This window comes from Seriola lalandi, unplaced genomic scaffold, assembly GCF_002814215.2.
Source record: "Seriola lalandi dorsalis isolate HSWRI2012SDOR001 ecotype SW California unplaced genomic scaffold, Sedor1 jcf7180002054478, whole genome shotgun sequence".
NCBI lineage: Eukaryota > Metazoa > Chordata > Actinopteri > Carangiformes > Carangidae > Seriola > Seriola lalandi.
The window spans coordinates 377,799-397,979 of record NW_019525031.1 but is presented as its reverse complement, the minus strand read 5'-3'; the positions used below and the strand labels follow the sequence as shown (position 1 = coordinate 397,979).

Sequence of the window (20,181 nt, the reverse complement as noted above, 5' to 3'; positions counted from 1 at the left end):
CTAGCAGACGGGTCAGAACCGTTAGCACAGTTAGCATCTTTCATTTGTTTATGTTGTTTGTTAGCTTGTAACTGGCAGTGGCTGACACAGTGTTAGCGGTAATGCTAACTCTCTCTCTGTATTGACGAAACCCTGAATCTGTTTATGAGTCTGTGATTGGTTCACTGCAGTTCAAAGTGGAAACACTGAGTCGTGGTGTTGATGATTATTTCATCATCACGTACTTTAACAACATGCGGATGTTCACAGTGTTAAACACTTGATTTTCACAGTGAAGCACACGGACAGCACTCGTGCTTAACACATATAACTGAAGTGTGTGTGTGTGTGTGTGTACAAACCTGAATGAGCTGCTGGTGCGCGACGTTGCCACAGTAAAACGTCTGCTGGTTGTCCACAAAGCCTGGAAGTTCAGTCTCTTCTACCTCCTCGCCACTCAGCATCAGCACTCTGGAGGGAACACGCTCTCGTGAGATAAGATAGCAGCACTCAGAATTGACTCCACACTTATCTGGCACGCCACACAGGCAAACAACACTCACCGTGTCTGACCCACGAAAGACAGCACCAGCATGTCATCCGTCTCTCTGCCGGCCTCGGAGCGCAGCGGCCACAAACCTTGAAGGGGATAAGACAGGGTAAAGAAATACAAGGCCTCGTCAGTAATCAAGCTTCAAGATCTTTAACTGTTCCATCCGTCAAATGTTAACATGTTGGGAGGTGTACAGGTTCCAGATCCCTCCCAGGGAGCCATTGACCAGCTAAGTGAATAATTGCCTCTCATCAACAGGTCAGGAGAGGAGGCAGCAGCCGAGACATTCAGGGCAGAGCCGGTCAATAAACAGCTGAAGCCTAACAAGCACAAGAAAACCTTAACTGGCTCGTGCGTCTCATTTTAGCTTCAGAGAACAGACGGGAGGGAGACTCATTTTGTAGGATGGTGGTGGTGTCTGTTTGACAGTTGACTATTGCAGACACGTCAGTCCTCTCTCCGTCCGAGTGAAAACTAATGTCTCCAAACCGAACTCTCGGCCACTTTCCTCCTCTTTTAAACACGTACGGCGCCAGGAGCTTACGACACCTGAGCCGTCTGCTCACGCTCACACGCTGAGCTCGGAGGAGCAACAGCTGGCGTCTTGACCTGGGTGACCTAAACAGATGTGCAGGGTTGAAATGCCTCCGCTCTCAAATCAAGTCACGGATTAAAGCTCCAGATAAAGTGGAGACTTGAGAGGGAGCGGGCGGACGAGACACAGACGCACACGTACACACAACACACCAACCTTTGATTCCCGGCAGGTCGATGCTGGCATGTTCATGAATCCCGATGCCGTTGCGGATAATCCGGAGGGAGCCCTCTTTGAAGGCACCTGAGCACGTCACCAGCTAAAAGCAGCAAAGGGAGACATAAAGACATGAACTGAGATATGTGGGTGTGATTTTTGGTTTTTTTGTTATGGAGTTGAACCTTTTATTTTCTCTTCAACATCCTCTTTTATTCTTTGATACCTTCTCTCTTTGCTTCCCTCTCTGTTTGAAGGGAAACCTTATTTTTTACTTTTACCCACCACTCAAATCTGCAATAAATACACTGTACATTGTGCTCATTAATTACTAATTAGTCACCACCAACTGCTGGGATATGAGCTCTGCAACCCGCTAAAAGGAAGTCTAATGAAGTCAGTCATATGCTCAATCTGTGCTTAACTTCCACAAATGTGTAGTAGTAGTTCTAATTCCCAAGTTCAAAGGTGCGAGTAGTAATAATAGCAGTAACAGAACACTTTGTACATAGAATTGCTGGCAGTGGTTAAAGAGGCTGTTTGTAAGTTTTCTCTGCTGCTGAACGTGGTTGGTTAGCATGCTAGCTAAAAGACGTTAGCATTGGCGTCGAGTATAGGAATGAATTGTTTCTTCTAGACTAGGTATTATATGAGAAGATGTAATTATAGAAAAATATATATATACATATATAATGTTTTAAAACAAAATGATAGTTAAAAACATTAAAAACTCCTTCATTGTTTTGTTTACTGTCTCTCATTAAGGCCTTTCAGCCAATCATAAGAGCGTCTGTGTCGTCGTCAGCCGGAACACATCGTACACCTGTTTGCTATTTCAGTGTGATTGCGTGAGAGAAGATCACATCCAGGGTAAAGAGAGTCGAGAGACTTCGCCTGCGTTCAGTTCAATCCTCCATATTGCTCTGGGCTCGGATGTGAGCCAGCAGTTAGAAAACTTCTACACTGGTGAGTAAACCGCTGTTAATGCTAACGTTAGCTACGTAGCAAGAGCAAAACTTACAAATAGTCCCAGTCCTAGTAATAAATGTCCGATTTAAGAATCAGTTTCAGTTTATAGTCGAGCTGGTCTGAGGTTGCCAGTACAAACATGACAACAGTGCTGAGATCCAACACCCTGAAGGGAAATGATTCTGGTGTCTGTACAGTCTGGCTGGAGAGCACCAGAATGTGATTTATTCATCCAGTCACGGTACACTAACAGGATTAATACCAGAGCCCATAATAATCTCAGCCCCTACCAGCTGCCACCCAGCACCTTCATCCTCATGGAAATAACCACTGCAAACCTGGCAACCCACTTAACTCCCCCGAGCATGTTCTCAATGCCCTCACACTCTGAGCCGCAGTCTCATGGGACGGACTGAATCCCGATAATCTGCACAAATCATGTTCATGTATTTGTTATTTATGCCGCTTTTATCAGTCTGCCTTGTTTGCAGCTGCACATTTGAGAACACAATCACTTCTCCATCTGTGTCTCCGCTGCGGCGCTCTCTCTGCGGTTACACACCGGGTCGTGTTCTGCCCTGCAGCCGCTGCGTCGGTCCTTTACTGTCTCAATCGTCTTGGAAACGAGTCCGCACCAATTAACCAAGTCAAATGCTCGGAGGATTTCGCAGCAAAACGGCAAATTAAAACAATTGTGATTGGATTCAGAGAGTGTGGATGAGTACAGTCGGGGACTGGCTGTGTGCTGGTCTGTGCCTCTGCCTTTGGAACCACATCAAGTACCCCGAGGCCTGGTCTCAAACCCTGCCAACAAAACCTTCTGTACTGCATCTCTCCATACTTCACTGTTTCATCTCCCTCCGCTTCAGTGATTCCTCACAGAGGACGACAAATATTCACATCAAAAAAAATAGTTTTTTGTCAAACTATATTTCTGCAGCGTTGTGTCAGAGAGCCAAAAACAGACCGTCTCAATCCACAGCTGGCTGCAATTAAAAAAATTGAATAATGTGATATTACAGGGAGAAAAAAAAAAAAGATATCAACTCCTTATTACTGGGTACAAACATGAAATTGTTTCCTCCTGTTGCCTTTTAACATTCAGTGCCAGTTATATCACATTATATTCAGAAAACAAACTGACGATTGCTGAGGATAAACAACCTGGAGAGCGCCGTGCTAAAGATGATGGATTGTTAGGAAACATGCAGACAGGGAACAATCCAGAAGAGGTCTTCACTGTCACTTTTAATGGGTGTAAATATTATTAGAGGAAATAGCATTGCACAGTAATCTGCCTTTTTGCAACAGAACAAGAAAGGCAATTTAAGTCTGTGTACGAGAGACGCATTTTAATATCAGGTGTAACTGCCGTCCAGCTAAAACATATCTGGACACAAACGGGAACAAGAGGCCAGAGGCGACAAAAAAATGAGCACAGACAAGAGAAGGAGACCCAGACTGCCTGTAAAAAAGAAAAGGCACAGGAAGCTGTGTATTTGATGTCAGCAAGAATCCCGAACACGTTGTACCCGGCCGCCGACGCCGGCGGCAGGTTTGTGCTGTAGTATGTTCCGTGCTTAATTCTGCTGACAAAAACACAGTGCACAGGACTCAGGGAGCTAGCCACAGCGGTGCTATCAGCCCAGACTCCCTGAAGGCTGTGACAAAGAGGATGATGAAGAGGAAAACACAGACGGAGACTCACCATAAGCTACGATGAGAATCCAGCGAGCGTTAAGACGGTTTTCGGTAATCGCCGTGTTATGTCTACATCTTGTGCTGAACGCCCTAAAGGAAGCTTTTATCATCTCTGAACGATCGGCTTTCAGTCTGTAAACCGAGGCTGTGGTGAGAAAGAAGGGACTGAGTTTTACCTGACCCTGGCCTTGCCTCTCCAGGTCCACCACACACATGTCCACGATGGGCCCCAGATTGGTGAACGTCTCCATCACCCCCACATACGAGCCCTGGTCGTTGCTGTCCACGTTGAGCTGCAGGGAAACAAGCAGAACCTGCTGACCACTGGTGACGGAGCACGGTGGACTTATTACTAATTTAAATGTGTAGGATATCAAACCTCAGATCTTAAAGTTACCGCCTATAAACGGCTTTATCTTTCATTTCTGAACAGGTTTATGGAAGATTTGTAAAACTTTCAAACAAGACATTAACAAAATAGATCAAGAGAACAATCACAAGAGGTAAAAAAGTGATTTTATTTCAATAATATATATAAATAATATAAAATATGAATACTGAACACAGACCAACAAATCGCCACGTGCACTGATTTAACTCACCAGCTGTGCAGTGTCACTTATCTGCTGCTATTGACTCTTGCTTTGTTGTATTTGTTGTCTAATTGTACATATTATATTATTATATTGTTTGTCTTTTATACCCAGTAGTTACTGACATTTCAGTTTTCTTTCTTGTTCTGTCACTTTGCTGCTGTAACGCTAGATATTTATTTATTTATCCTGTGAAAGTGAAAAGCAGAAATAACCAGCGACTGAAATCGTGACTCACATCTGTAATATCTGCCGAAATAATCATCCTATGACTTTTTCTTTTCTTTTTTTTTTTGCATATTGTGAAGCTCTATTTATTCTCCAACATTACTTTGTGTGATTTAAAATTCATGAACTACACAATTGTAAAAATAAAATATATGAAACTTTGTTCTCTTGCTGCTTACCTTGACTAACTGGGAGTCACCCAGTCTGGAGCCCACGAAGACCACACCGTTGTCCAAGTAGGTCAAACACTCAGCAATAGACGTCTGTCAGTGGAGAAGGACACAAAAACTTGAGTCTTAAATGGATCATTCAGCTTTTGATCAATATGCTGATTATTTTCCTGATGAATTGCTTTGGCTAGAGAATACAGAGCTTTGTGTGACAGCTTCAAATTGTTCTTTCTGTCCAATCAGCAGCTGAAAACACAAAGACGAATTCTCAGAATATTAATTATTCATCAGAAGAAGTTCCCGATTAATTTGCTGTCAATCAAGTTCACAGTTTAAACTCTAGTCCACATTAACGCAGACACATTTTTTCTCTCACATTCACATTAAATCAGCGTTTACAAGGAGAACTTTGCGTCTGGTCCGACTCTCTCTGGATCGTTCTGTACGTCCGTGTGGCCGATCGCACACGTGCATGAAACAGGTTTGACAGGTTTGAAGTGAATTCAACAACTTGCTCAAAAAAAAAAAAAAAGGATCAATAATCGGTTTTTATAGTAGATGAATGGTTTAAATGATCTTTGTGAAAATGGCAAATCTTTCATCTTCCGCTCCGACATGTTTGTTCTGGTTTTATCGTTGACTTAACGACATCCGTGGTTATGAAACATCACTAGAGGCTCCGGTCATTTCAGATGGGAACTGTTATTATTTTTGACCTTTAACAAACCAAACTATTAATGGAAAAAAAAAAACTAATTGGCAAATGACTTGATAAAAAAACGTAATGATTGTTGCAGCCCAGCTGCTGCAGTCGCCTGACAACAACAAGAGAAAGGTCAGTGAGAACAAATCTCCTCAGCTGTATTCAGGCACGAATGACGTCAGGGCGATGACAGAAGATAATGATATTAAAGCTAAATTATGCTGTTGGCAAAATGGACATTAAATAAATGGAACTTTCCTGTTATTTTGAAATGTGTGGTTTGAGGAGTCACCCTCATCAGCGTCGGCATGATCTCTCTCCGAAGTTTTATTTAGACAAAACAAAGACGAGTCTGTCCGGCTGACGTGTTAATGTACAGCTGCTGCTCCGTGTTGACCGAGCGCAGAGGCCCTCACAATAAAATCTGGAGTGATCTGAAAAGCAATCTGCCTCCTGGTCAACACAGCTACTCTGCTTGATTGTCTCCAGCATCGCTCTGCAGACTAAGAAAGCATTTTACCTTTCTAAACTCATTGGCAAGTCATTAGAGGAAGGCGCCACAAGCCAGAAGCTGTCTGCCTTTAACGTGAGAGTTTGCTTCCAGCAGCAGCATTGATATAGAGTCATTGTCTTAATCAACTTTAAAGGGAGAAGTGACACCCTGGAAAGCAGGCAACAAAAGAGGTGGGATCATTTTTCCCCTCATCCTCTGCACAAGTACAGACATTAGCTTCTGTCAGGGCTATAAACCATTAAAAAGTCAATGGTAACAAAGTGTGTATTGAGAGTAAAAGGCAGCGGGAAGAAAATCAACAAGCAACATGAAGGGCGGTCGAGCCAGGTACAAAGAAACAGACTGGAGAGATGCCAGAGGACAGACGGTGGATGAACAGAGTGAAGACAGGCAGAGATAAAGTGACTGTGGCCTTCTGCAGGGAAAGAGCCATATAATATTATAAAGAGTCCTGAGATAACTTCTGCTATGAGTTAGCACCATGTAAACGATACCGATTTGACATTTTAATGCCACTTTTCCATCATTTACACTTAATTATTGCATATTTTAATGAGTTTTCCCACCAGACTGTAAACAAGGAGTGAATTATTGTGCGTTTCAGCCCAAACAAACAGTCTGTAAAGAGCTATTAATATTTAAAACCACGTGTATTCCTGACTGAGCACCACACTGATTCATGTTCTGATGTTTCCTCTACCTGCAAAACACGTTTGTCTAATTCATGTTACAAATGATCAGGGATCTAAAGCTGAGTCACACTGTGCATCAGCAATGTAACTGACAATATTCAGTTTCAACTTGAACAATTAAACAATTACAATTAAAACAAAAACAAAACTTCAATTAGGAGTTTATTTATTCTAATTCTTCTGATCGATGATTTCCTTCTTTAAGAAGCCTGTCAGACTTAAAGTAAGAATGAGTCGAGGACAGGATAACCAAAAATGAAAACCACAGATAAAATGTATAATGTGGAAAAACATCATATATATAACTGCACGAAATTCCAGGGCGTCATATTTCATTTTCTGAAATAATTAAAGTGTCCTAGGACATTTTAAACTGTATAATTACAGTGTGAGGCTGAGAGTGTGTGTGTGTGTGTGTTTGTGTGTGTGTGTGTGTGTGTTTCCAATGCATCTCAGAGATGGCTCTGTTGTCAAAAGTGTTAAGTAAATCAAGATAATGAATTAATTTGTTCATTCATTCAGCCCATAAATGTCTGAGTGGCACGTTAAGTGGACTTAAGTAATGAGGACGTCTCCCGTCTCTGCAATCAGTGCGATTCTTAATGTGCTTTGTTATCAGTTATAACTTGTCAAACACTGAAGACGACTCTTGGCAGGACACTCCTGATACAGATAAACACATCACTCCGTCTTCATGCTCGCACTGTTTTGAAGCGGAGGCCGGAGGTCGTAAAACGTACACGCACAGAGAGTCGCAACCTGTTGATCAAAACTGTTTGAGGTACGTGGCAGGACTGAAGTGAGCGACGGGCTGTTTGTGGAAAAGCTCTGAGCGATAAGTAAATAAAGAAAGGACCTCTCCGAGCAGCTCCACGTGCAGGTCTTTGAGCGCCACTGTGCCGTCCATGAGCTCCTCCTTCTCCAGCAGCAGCATGAACAGCCGTCCCTCCATGTCCCCCAGCAGGTAGCGCGAGCCATTCGGGTCCACCCGGTTGTGACAGACGATGGTACTTTGCTGCAATCGACAGTGGAACACAAATAAATCATTAAAAGCACCAGAACAAACAAAAAAAAAAACGCTTTATCCAAGTACTGTGTGAAAACGTCGAAGCAGAGCCACAGAGATCCGTCCTGGGTGTGTTCGTTTCATTATCTCTCATTATGAAAACATAACGAAAGAGGGAGTTTCCCCCTGGTGCAACTTAAAACTACAGAGCCGAGTCAGCACGCCGACCGGTCAGGAACCTGTGAACACTACAGCACTACATCACTACAATGCTACAACGCTACAATGCTACAACGCTACATCACTACAATGCTACATCACTGCATCACTACAACGCTACATCACTACAACGCTACATCACTACAACGCTACATCACTACAATGCTACAACGCTACAATGCTACAACGCTACAACGCTACATCACTACAACGCTACATCACTACATCACTGCATCACTACAACGCTACATCACTACAACGCTACAACGCTACAACGCTACATCACTACAGCACTACATCACTACAATGCTACAACGCTACAATGCTACAACGCTACAACGCTACATCACTACAACGCTACATCACTACATCACTACAATGCTACAACGCTACAGCACTACATCACTACAACGCTACATCACTACAACGCTACATCACTGCAACGCTACATCACTGCAACGCTACATCACTACAATGCTACAACGCTACATCACTGCAACGCTACATCACTACAACGCTACATCACTACAATGCTACAACGCTACATCACTACATCACTACAATGCTACAACGCTACAATGCTACAACGCTACATCACTGCAACGCTACGTCACTGCAACACCTGTGTGTCTTATCAGCTGACATATACGCCAACACTGATGAACCTACGATATCCTAATATTCACAAATTATAATGACTTGGCCGCTTGTTTTAATCAGCTCGACTTAATATGTCAGACTTTTGTGGTTTTATCATCTCATGCTGCCACATTTTAACATATTGTATAAGACAGTAAGAAAACTGCACAGATGCTTCGACAGAGTGAAGCTACAGACGTTAGGAAAACTCTCCGGATGCAAACTGTTGTGTCTGGTGAGCGGCTGCTGTAAAGCATAACCTGTCTCATGATACTTTCCCCGTGAACTAAACTCCCTTCAGGATGTGGTCGCGCTCACTCTCAGCTTTCACTCCTGGTTAACACTTGGGCTTCAGCCAGACTGGGCTGCACCAAAAGCATCTTAGGAGCCAAAGCCTCCCTTCTCCACTATCACTACAAGATAAGCCGCCCAACCTGCTAGAATTGTAGTCATGATTGGAATTGGCATTAAAATCACCCAGTGTGACTGAGCCTGTTCTACTTTCCTTCAAAGGAAGGTATTGTTATTGTCATTGTCTACTGTACAAGCTGAGTCAATTTCTCACTTGATTGAACCTATACAAAACTCATTTTCACAATCCTCCTTCCTGTCGTATTGCTTACATTTTTTGTCAAAGCGCGGATCCGCTTTTTACTTTCACAGCTTCACAAACTTCCAGCAATCCTCTCGACTGAACGGCAAGTAATTAGCTTCTTCGATTCGGCGAGTGAGACCAGTCTGCTGACCCACCATAGGCCAGTTTACAGAAACGTATTAACATGAGCTCGGATACGTTCAGCAGACCTCCACGCCAGCGTCTCATATTCATGTTTCACTTCTGTGCTTGAAAAGTGACAACTAGTTAATTAGCTGCCAAAAAATGTTGTTATACATCAAAGGATGTGCGTCTGTGTTTTCTTGACTTTGCTGAAAGGAGTGTGTGTGTGTTTCAGCTGAATACTAATGTGACATTAGGTGTTAAGACAAAGTCCAAACCAAATCTGGAGCTTCATTAGTCACGTAGCAGATGCCCCACCACCTCTTCCCTCAAACATCTGCTGAGCAATGTCGGGCAGTGCTCCTGTGGAAACAGACTTGTAACGGAGACGTGACAGCTTGCAACACAATTGTAAGTGGAGCGATGGCGCAGGACACAGATATGAGCTGCAGCACGAGGAGACAACAGAAGGCTTAGAAGTGTTTGAGGCTATACTTGTGTTGCATTTTCATTCCTCATATCAAGGTCTCCGTAAGGACAACTTTGTGGTGCAGCTAACTTCACAGTTTCAAACTACATTGCATATTTTTAATGAATATTTTCATGTTCATTTCTGAAGTGGTGCCGATACAGATGAAGCTGTTTTGTTTCTTTGAAATACCACAGAGTGTCTAGTTTGCAAAAGTGGAAATCACTGGTTACCTGCACTGAAATATAAAGGCAGCCAAGGTATTTCAAGTGGGCCGACAAATCATTTGCAAAATGATTTTGGTCAAAGTAGGAAATTATATATATATAAAAAATATATATATATAAATAATGTTTTAAAACAAAATCATCTTTAAAAACCTTAAAGTTATTATTTGATGAGCCAATGATAGGAACTTTAACGTTGCCGTTGGATATACCTGTTATACCTGATCTCAGTCTGATTGCACGATAAAAGATCACATCCAAGACAAGAAGTGGAGTATCAAAGTGGAGAGCTGGTTATCAACAGGAAGAATTAAAAGGAAAGAGTCGAGAGACAGATGGTGAATTGACAAGTGATCTCTCCTCCGTTAGAAACATAAAAGAAAAGATGAGCTTCCCCTGCTCTCAGTTCAGTCCCGAATGTCTGATCATCATCATTAAAATCAAAAGTGCTCTGAGAAGACTTTATCTTCTATCTATCTATTGTTATGGGGTCAGAGAGATTTTCAAGTGGGTACCACTACCTCTACTTTATGACACCACACTACTTAAAACTATTAAAATAATAATCAATAAAAGAAGATAAATAAAAATTTTAAAAAAGAAAGTGTTATAATTTGGATACATATTTGCATTGACTATTAGAGAAATACAAAAGGTAAAATAAAAAGCAACAAGCCCTTAATAGTTTTGTGTGACATCTCTACAGCCAACAACACGGTCAGTGTTTCCCATACGTTGATTTATTGATTTATTTATGGCAGCAAATATATATAGATACCGCCATTTACTAATTTTTATTATTTTACCAAGTTAAAATGGTAAAAGAAAAAAATCATTGTAGAGCTGTGCATAGATTGAGTCAGGCCCACTCTCTGTTCTTCAAATACATTGACAATGGACCGTCGCCATCAGTCTCTTTACAGTCGCTCTCTGTGTGCATGTCAGTCTGGACCTTTTTGTTTGTTGAATACTTGAAAAACACGGAGGAAAATCAGGCAGTAAATAAACAGTAGAGATGTTTTCTACTGTGAATGACTGCTGCGCTGCGCTGCGGTTTCAAATGCTTTTAAAATCTGAACCCATTAGCCTCTATTCATTTGTGTCTGAAGAGCTGCTGACTTTTTAAAACTCTGTGTGCATGTCAGTCGGGGTGCGCAGACTGTGCTGTGTGCGCAGACTGTGCTGTGTGCGTGTGCCAGGACTGTTAATTGTTTGACACAACGTGAATCTGTGGAGTTACATATATTGTTCAGTTATTTATTTCTCACAAAGTACTCTGCAATTAGAATAATTATAGTGGAGCACCTTTTATACTTCATATAATAATCAAAAGAAGTTTAATTATTCAGAAACCGGCACAAATACAATTTAATCTGTGGGAAACACTGCAGGTGCAAATTAACACTGTGTGTCAAACAGTATAAATACAAGCACAAAATATCTGAGTTTAAATTTAGGAAACTTATTTTGGCATAAAAAGTTCAAGTGTCTCGTTCCTGCATCGTTATCTCCTGCAGTTGGATCACTGAACACTTCTGTGAAAGCTGCTGAGTTAAAGTCTTTGTAAACATCAAACCAGTGAAACACATAGAAGGTTTGACAACAGCCAAGTTAATCAGAAAAGGTTTGCATTGAATGAACTTGAATGAAGAAACACAGATCAATCACCCCTCTATCAGACTGCCTGGTTGCATATCAACACAGTATGACTCTCACAAAGACTTTAGTTTTTCATTTCTTTTTTTTATGGTATAGACAAAACAACGCTGCGTAACTCTAAATTAGAAGCTACATCATCTGAGATCATCTGATCTCAATTTGATTTGTTCTTTCCAAAGTGTATGAGGCCTTGGTACAAAAGAGCAAGGAGACAGTGAGAGAATCTTCTCTAATTATAGAAGCAGGATGTTGTTGAAGAGTTCCTTTGGGCCCTGAGCTTTGTTAAATTTGCACAGCGGTACAGACTGCAACTTAATCTTGATAAGATAACACTGAAAGCAGAGGATGTATTGGGAGTCATTGTCACGGCAGTTGTAAACCTGCCTTTAAATCCAATACAACATCAGTCACAAGATTAAGAAGAAACAAACATACACCTCAGGGTCTCCTAAATTATTATGTTCACATGTTACAGAATCTGACGGCAGTTTTACAACCACGTTGTTATTTTACTTCATTATATCAAAGAGAAATGTGTCTGGGACTCAATTTACCACAAAACCTCCTATTTAACCCGACACCGTTTTGCTGGCGCCTCTCCTGCTAACAGCTCGATCCGAATGACTAATATGATGCATCTCTGAAATCTGACAGCACAAACAAGCATTACATCGAGCCTGCAGGTGAAATGACGTTACCTTACAACTTTATCTTCAGAGTCCTGTGTACGGAAGTGTTTATATCTGCTGGTGTGTTTAAACACATCACCACTCCCTTCACATGGGGCTAAAGATCTGTCGTTTGCTTTACCTCACAATTACACAGGGAAAATAACTGTTCCCATAACATTATGTAAGTCAATTCTACTTTATAATACATCGTAAAGAAATGTTAAACTATCCTTCCTTTCAACTGCTGACTAATGAAAACATTTAAAGGACGGCTAAATATTCCACTTTTTAAATTGGACAAGAACAGAGAACTGTCAACACCCATTATTTCATGTCTTTACCTTGATAGTGGGAGGTGCAATGGCCAAGTATTTGTCTCCATTGTGATAAGTGATGGACTCTTGTCCTATGATTATAGCTCCACCAAATGGCTCTGGCACTAAAATACAAGCACATAAGCACCAGAGTCAGTCATCGTTACAATTTCACACACAAACCATTTGTATATTCCAAGCGGGTACACGGTGCATTTCACCATGGCTGCAACAATGATATAAGATAAGATGGTCCTCTGATAGTCCTGCAGTGGGGAGATGTGCAGCGTCACAGCAGCAAAGTGGACAGTTCAAAAGAAATGCAAAATTAAAATATCAAATACTAAAAATGTACAAAATAGAGAAATAATATAGTACATCAATATAGTATGAACAGAAAGATATTAAAAATATGTTACAAATGTTAAAATATGTCACAAAAATATAATAATAATAATAATAATAATAATAATAATAATAATAATATTATAAAAATACATATATAATAATATTTCATTACAAGATTTATGAGTTTATCTGTTGCCCCTATGTTTTCAGTTCATCATTACAGCATTAATTGCCTCTGTACCTCTGGACCTTTTTGTTTGTTGAATACTTGAAAAACACAGAGGAAAATCAGGCAGTAAATAAACAGTAGAGATGTTTTCCACTGTGAATGACTGCTGCGCTGCGCTGCGGTTTCAAATGCTTTTAAAATCTGAACCCATTAGCCGCTATTCATTTGTGTCTGAAGAGCTGCTGACTTTTTTAAACTTTGCCAACGTCCACACACTGATGTAACTACTGCAATCAGTAACTAAACTGAAGAATATTATAACATATAATTGAATTTGTTTGACTAATAGGTAGGATGCATTATCATCAGGTCTTTAATTTTGTAATGATATTATACTACTAAAATCCAGGTAATAATCAGATGATAAAAACATAAATGCAGTGCTTTAGCTTCTGTAGACTCGGCTTCACCTTCAGTGATGGATTCAGGATAAACTGTGATTACCTGGGATGACCATTGATGCCTCAGCCTCCACATTCTCCTGCTTCCAGGGGCCCTTGTTGAACTCCTTCTCCCTCAGAGAAACCTCATAGGTCTTCACATGGCGTCCCTGGGGATCCTATGATACACAACACAGCACCAAGCTACACTTTTAACTGCCTACAACATTTTAACATTTTAACATTTTACTATGACTATGGGCTTTAGATAATTCAGGAAAAATTCACAAAATAAATTTAAAGTCACGTCAGTATGAATTTACGAAGAAAGTCGTTCCTCAGACACGCCCTCCTTCCTTTCCTTCAGTACCTGGTAGATGAAGCAGACGGTCGGGGCCTGGCAGCCGTACAGGAAGTGGACATCAATGACCTGCAGCTCCTCCAGTCTGATGTTAAAGGCCTTGAGCTCACGGTTGTCCCGGTCCAACGGGATCACCTTGAACAACCCGTCGTACAGCCGCAGGCCGATCATGCGGCATTCTGGGTCTACAATTCCGATAATACCCGTCTCTGATGGGCGTCCAATACGATCCTGAAGAAAAGAGGGTTTGGTTTGGAGACGTTTGAGGACGGCAGTATACTGTGTGTTCTCAGACTGCTGTTCAACACAATACAACTGGTAAACCTTTTTAAACTCTTATACTTTAAAATAGGGACTGATTCACTGATATAAACACTATTCAGGAATATAAAGATTCTTGTTTACTTAAATCAGATTTGTCATGAGTGAAACTCAACAGTGAACAGTTGCATTCAATCAAGGTTAATGAGAGAACTTCTGTTCTTTATACAAACAAACCATAAAAAATCTGAAATTCACATTGATTGAGGAGAAATTAGAAACAGTGAATGTGAAGAATCATATTTGTCCCGCTGTCTCTCCCACCTGGACGTTGCCGTGGGCACGGGTGATGATGTCGATGCTCTCCCCGTTCTGCTTGTATTCTAGGATGCAGGCGTTGTACTTGGATGTGAGGATGAACAGCAGGTCTTTGCTCTCACCCTGAACGAAGGAGAAGAGATACCAAAGTCATCAAAGAGCGAACATGCAGAGGCCTAATTTTAATTTCATTAACACGGTTCAGTACGACAGGCTGAGCAGAAGTGCTGATCAGACACCTGATTAACTGCCACCGGCTTAAGTAGAGAGACAGACTGTAACAGTGTCGGAATCCACTAGTCAGCCTAAAGCCAGGTGTATTATGGGATTATTATCCTTTTAACTTCAGTCCAGATTCATTATAGACATTAATATTAGGCAGGTTTCTATTTTTTCCCCATTTGTAACTTCATGAATTAAGGCAGCCACATACGATGTGTTAAATGCACCTTCCAGGAACAACATAGAATATTACGACTAATCAATTAATTAATCTACAAAGCAGAATAAAGTTTGGGAAAAAATGCCCGTCACAGCTTCACAGAACCGATGTTGATGTCTTCAAACGTCTGGTCAACTCAGTGTGGCACAGAAAAGCAGAGATCAATTATCAGAATAGTTGCTAGTTATTTTTCTCTCAATCAACAAATAAATGATTCGACCATTTGTTTCAGCACGATGTGACACTGCTTTTAACTTATGTTCAAAGCCAATAAACTGCAGATAACATGGAAGATTGAAGCTTTAACCTGTAGTTCCAAACGCTCACCTGCAACATCTGACTTAGTAACCAGCTGCACACAAACAACACCTACCTTGGGCCTAAAGAGCTCCATGACGGCAATCTTTCCATACATGCCGACTTCTTTGACGGGCCGCAGCCCCTCTGCTGTGACCACATAGATCTCCAACCGTGTGTTTTTGGCTATGAGCAGATTGAGGTCTTCTGCAGACGTGAAGTGACCTGCAGACACAAATTTACATTATGTTAATTATACTGCTGTTGCTGTTTTACTGCTTGAGCAACAAGAAGAAGAAAAGATAACAGCAATATGAGCAAAATCATCATTTTCTTTACAAAGTATTTCATCAACAGTGTAGCAATACTGAGGGATGATTATTGGTGCTTTTAAAGGATATTTTACTACTAAGTAAAATATACTGAGTCAGTACAGACAGTCAAAAATAATAAACTCCAATCACAAATAACCTGAGCCCTACCTGTGATGCATTTAAACCCCATTGATTCTATTCACTACAATATTATATAACAATATAATAATAATGATGATGCAAAACAGAGAAAAGCAAAAAAAAAAAACATTCACGTTGGAGAAAATAACCAGCAAATATTTTAAGACATTTTATCACAAGTTCAATTCACTCCGCAACAACCAAACAACAATCACATAAGTTCAGAAAATTGTAGTTATTACTGAAAACAGCAAGTTGACATTAATTTTAGACGTCTTTCAGACTCAAGCAACTGACATATGAATTGCAGATTTTATACCTGTATATTCATCTGTAAACCACCTGTGATTGAAATCTACATCACCACACATGTTGTGAACTACAGGGAGGGCTGGCAGAGAAATACCCATTATAATTACTCAAAGCTCAGAGTGAAACGTTCCTTATGCCTGTGTCGAACAACCAACAATCCACACCTCAAAATTATTAAAAATAAGCTAAAGTTACAATAATACAAATAAAAAGCAGGAAACCATCAGATGTGAAAAACTGGAAACATGAAAAACAGATTATGGAAATGGATTACAATAAATGTTCTGTTAATGACTAATCATTAATGGTTTCAGCTGTATTTATATATACTGCTGGCTCTTTTACTCTATAAGACATCCTGTTTTATTTATCTTATAAAGATGTTTGTGCAAAATCTTAATTTGTAAAGTAAGTAGTAACTGAAGCTGCCAGGTGAATGTAGTGGAGTAAAAGGTAAAGTATTTCCCTCTAAAATGTAACAGGGTAGAAGTATAAAGTGTCATAAAATGGGCATACTCAAGTAAAGTACAAGTTCCTCAGATTTATACTTGAGTACTTAGTTACATGTCATCACTGTTCAATGTTACATGGAAGTAAAATGGATCAATCAAGTGATTAATGGGCTGTGAGGCTCCTCGGTGACCTGTCCTGTATTTTGTGGCGCATTGCACGTTAGATGAAACGGCCACACGAGCTTCCTTCACGTTATTATCAGAAAACACGGACTGACAAATACGTTGGAGCCTGCAGCGTGTGACACAGCCTGCAGTGACTGATCGATACCTGATAATAAAGACGATTGATTGTCACCAACACGAAACGCATTTTGATCTGGGGATAGCCAGATCAGACACGACAAACAGCTAACGTTAGATCCGAGAGAAAGGTTCAGCGGATCGGACGTGAACAGATGGACGGACGTGTGTGTGCCGTGACTAGCGTGCAGAAAACCAGTGGCTAGTGTAGCAAGTAAACATTTGAGTTAGCAAAACAACAGCTAGCAGCTGGTCCGGGCCCGTTTGGAGCACTTTACTTGTCGCGCGGGAGCTCAGCTAGCACGCAGGTGGGCAAATGTTTCTCTCTCTGCAACAGAACATACAAGAACAAACAGCGGGTATTTACCGGTGATGCAGGCGTTCACTGCCGTAGGTTTCTGGGCTGTAACCACGTAGTTGTACGACATTTTTCACAACAACAAAAGACAAACACCAGAGCAGTGTTTTAATCTTGCACAAGACACAAAATCATTGATAATAAAACTCCCGGAAGTAGTTAGCGGAGCCGTTTAGGCAGGAGTGTAGCTAGCTAACGGTAGCCGGGGAGCGGTGACTCAGAGGTGGAGCGCCCCCCTGTGTCGCGGAGGACGCGTTACACCACTCAGTGTTTTTATGTCTCAATACATACTTTACTATTACTGACTAATTTTAAGGTACTTGTACTTTTTCATCCAACTTCTACTGCACTTCATTTCAGAGGACAATATTGTACTCCATTACATTCAGTTAGTTAGTTTTAGTTACTTTTTACTTCGGATTTTTGCATAAAAAATTCAACAATTCCTCATAAAATGTGATGCTTTGTTAAAAAAATTTGACTATTCAACTGTGTAAACAAGTACAGCTCCAACCGCTGGCGAAGACACACCTGGAGGCAAAACACGTCAACAATGCAGCTCAGACTGAAGCTGTGTCTCTGCTGCAGACTCTGTCTGATACGGATCAAAAATAAATTCATTTTAAAATGTGCTTTTTTTGTTCTAATGCAGCTGCCTCTCCCAGTCCGTGGTCACCACTGTGGTCTGGAGCAGCCTCTTCATCAGTGTAATGTAAGTCGACAAAGAAGCAGCTTTAAAGTGAAGAATTTCCTGAACCAGGAATATTTTCTTTTCTTTTTAGAGATCTTAATCTGGCACTCCACAGATGTGAGGCAAAACGTTTGAGAACTTTCTAGTTCATACATTTAAATCCAATAAAAAGGAAACAACTAAAGCACATTGTGGAAGCATTGTGAAGTTTAACTGGCAGTGGAAGTCTAAAGCTGCAGTTTCAGTCATGTCTCAGTGTGTGTGTAGTGGATTATTTAATGATAGCACAACAGTGAAGGATGCTGATTTCTTAATCGTAGTGCAAAGAACACTACTAGTATATAGTGTACACTGTGAACAGTTCATTTGGGATCATGCAGCTGAAGACACATCCAGAATTTTCAATAAAATATAAGAGTATGTACGAGCAGTGAGATCCATGTGTATATAAAGAGTCTCTGTAGACTAAATGTAGTGGAGTTTGCACTAACATGTATCAGACGTAATAAAATGGAAATATTAAAACAGCAGCACATTGTTGCACCTGTCTCTTCTGATCAAATATTTTAATTAGTTTATTACTGGAACTCCTTTTACCGATCAGTGTAATTTCATAAGGGAAAAGTTAAATCTTCACATTTGAAATCTTTGAAAACAACTGACTTGTTTCTGAAGCATAAAATAAATAGAATTTACACTGATTAGCAGCTTGATGAAAATAATTAAAATAATGCACCAGACGAGCTCATCGTTCATAGTTTATTTATTGAAACTAAAAAAAGAACAAGCAGGTAATGATGTGACTCAAGCAAACAGAGGTACAGATAAAAATAATGCATTTGAAAAGGTCACTTTTTATTATAAAACCCCAAAGATGAATTCAATGAAAGCCCTCACACACACACTCGCTCACTCACACACACGCTCGCTCGTGCACACACACCTGTTTCAGCTACACTACCGCGATCCACAGACGAGCCGTCCGTTAGAAATAATTAGTGTTTGGAGAATTCACCGAAGCCTCTTCCCTTAAACAACAGCCTGATATTTTCCTGCAGCTCCGCTGGTCGGCGAACACGTGCGGTCGTGATGAGGGATGTTAGTTCCGCTCCACGCCTCACGCCTCACGCTATTACACAAGAACCCGAACGTCCACGGCGGCAAGTCACAAATACACAAGTCTCACACGCGTCGAGAAAAACAAAAACATGTTTCCAAATCTATTATTTGTCAAAGCGTCATAACTCTTCTCTCTGTACATGATTCTACGCATGAACCTGTGTAACGTATGAAGATGATTAAAATAATACTATGAATATAGTGTTTTTGTTTCGCTTGTACTTTTACATCATCGACTCTGATCAATTTACACATCGGTAAAGGAGGAAGCCTCATTATTGATCACATATAATCAATCCTTTACTCGTGTAAGTGTTCGATGTATTCGTACTATATGAATCAACAAGTGCAGCTTCAATCTGGGGGGGGGGGTTAAACTCCTGTGCAACAAAGCAACTTTACACAGACAGACCAAGGAGCAAAATGGGGTTAATCAGCTTTTTGGTCCATAGTCGATGTACTGGACAGTATATAGCTATTAATATACATAATAATCCAAAGTGGAGGTTTTATCTCTTTGATCTGCTCCTGCTTTACGTGAAGGTCGAGCTACTGAGCAGTGAGCACCCTGAGTCCTAGGCACAAGACTCATCTGGTCTTTGGTGAGACTCAACGACGCCTGAACGAAACCTCGTGAGGCCGAAGTCTTATAACACGAATCTGAAAATAAAAACGAATACTTAAAGCTGCAAAATGCAACGTGCGGCTGTGAGGCAGGAGGTAAAGAGTTAAAGTCACGCCGCGGCCCGAAGGAGGCGACGGTCAACAGCCTGAGTCGCATCCTGAAGCTTTAACGCAGCAAAGCTTTGAGCCGGTTTTAAACCCAGATAATGAGATCTATATGTGTTCTCTGCGTCACTCTGAAATAACTCTGTCCACTGCGAGAGGCAAAGACCTGAAGATGGAGTAGACGGGGGGGGGGTAAAAGAAAGCTGTATAGGAGACCTGAGGACGTCTCACAGTGTCGAAGCACTAAGATGAGGTGAAGAGAGAAAAGACCAAATTGTGGGAAGGAAACAGGATTGGAAATTGTCTCCTTCCTCTTTTTTTTTCTTTTTTGTTTTTACAGAGAGACAGGTC

General features: G+C 40.9%; 1 protein-coding gene across 1 annotated transcript in view; it reads right to left on the bottom strand.

The window, feature by feature from the left end:
- ddb1 (damage-specific DNA binding protein 1) overlaps positions 1 to 17,456 on the bottom strand; it is a 44,513-nt gene extending 27,057 nt beyond the window's left edge. Inside the window, exons 1-12 of the mRNA XM_023412381.2 lie at positions 17,301 to 17,456; positions 15,488 to 15,636; positions 14,679 to 14,795; positions 14,103 to 14,324; positions 13,797 to 13,911; positions 12,803 to 12,900; positions 7,710 to 7,868; positions 4,954 to 5,037; positions 4,130 to 4,246; positions 1,284 to 1,386; positions 543 to 618; positions 342 to 450 (exon numbers count right to left, since the gene is read on the bottom strand). Of these exons, the coding sequence (XP_023268149.1) occupies positions 342 to 450; positions 543 to 618; positions 1,284 to 1,386; positions 4,130 to 4,246; positions 4,954 to 5,037; positions 7,710 to 7,868; positions 12,803 to 12,900; positions 13,797 to 13,911; positions 14,103 to 14,324; positions 14,679 to 14,795; positions 15,488 to 15,636; positions 17,301 to 17,361 (1,410 nt within the window). The 5' untranslated portion in view covers positions 17,362 to 17,456. The remainder of the gene's footprint in view (positions 1 to 341; positions 451 to 542; positions 619 to 1,283; positions 1,387 to 4,129; positions 4,247 to 4,953; positions 5,038 to 7,709; positions 7,869 to 12,802; positions 12,901 to 13,796; positions 13,912 to 14,102; positions 14,325 to 14,678; positions 14,796 to 15,487; positions 15,637 to 17,300) is intronic.
- Positions 17,457 to 20,181: the final 2,725 nt, after the last annotated feature.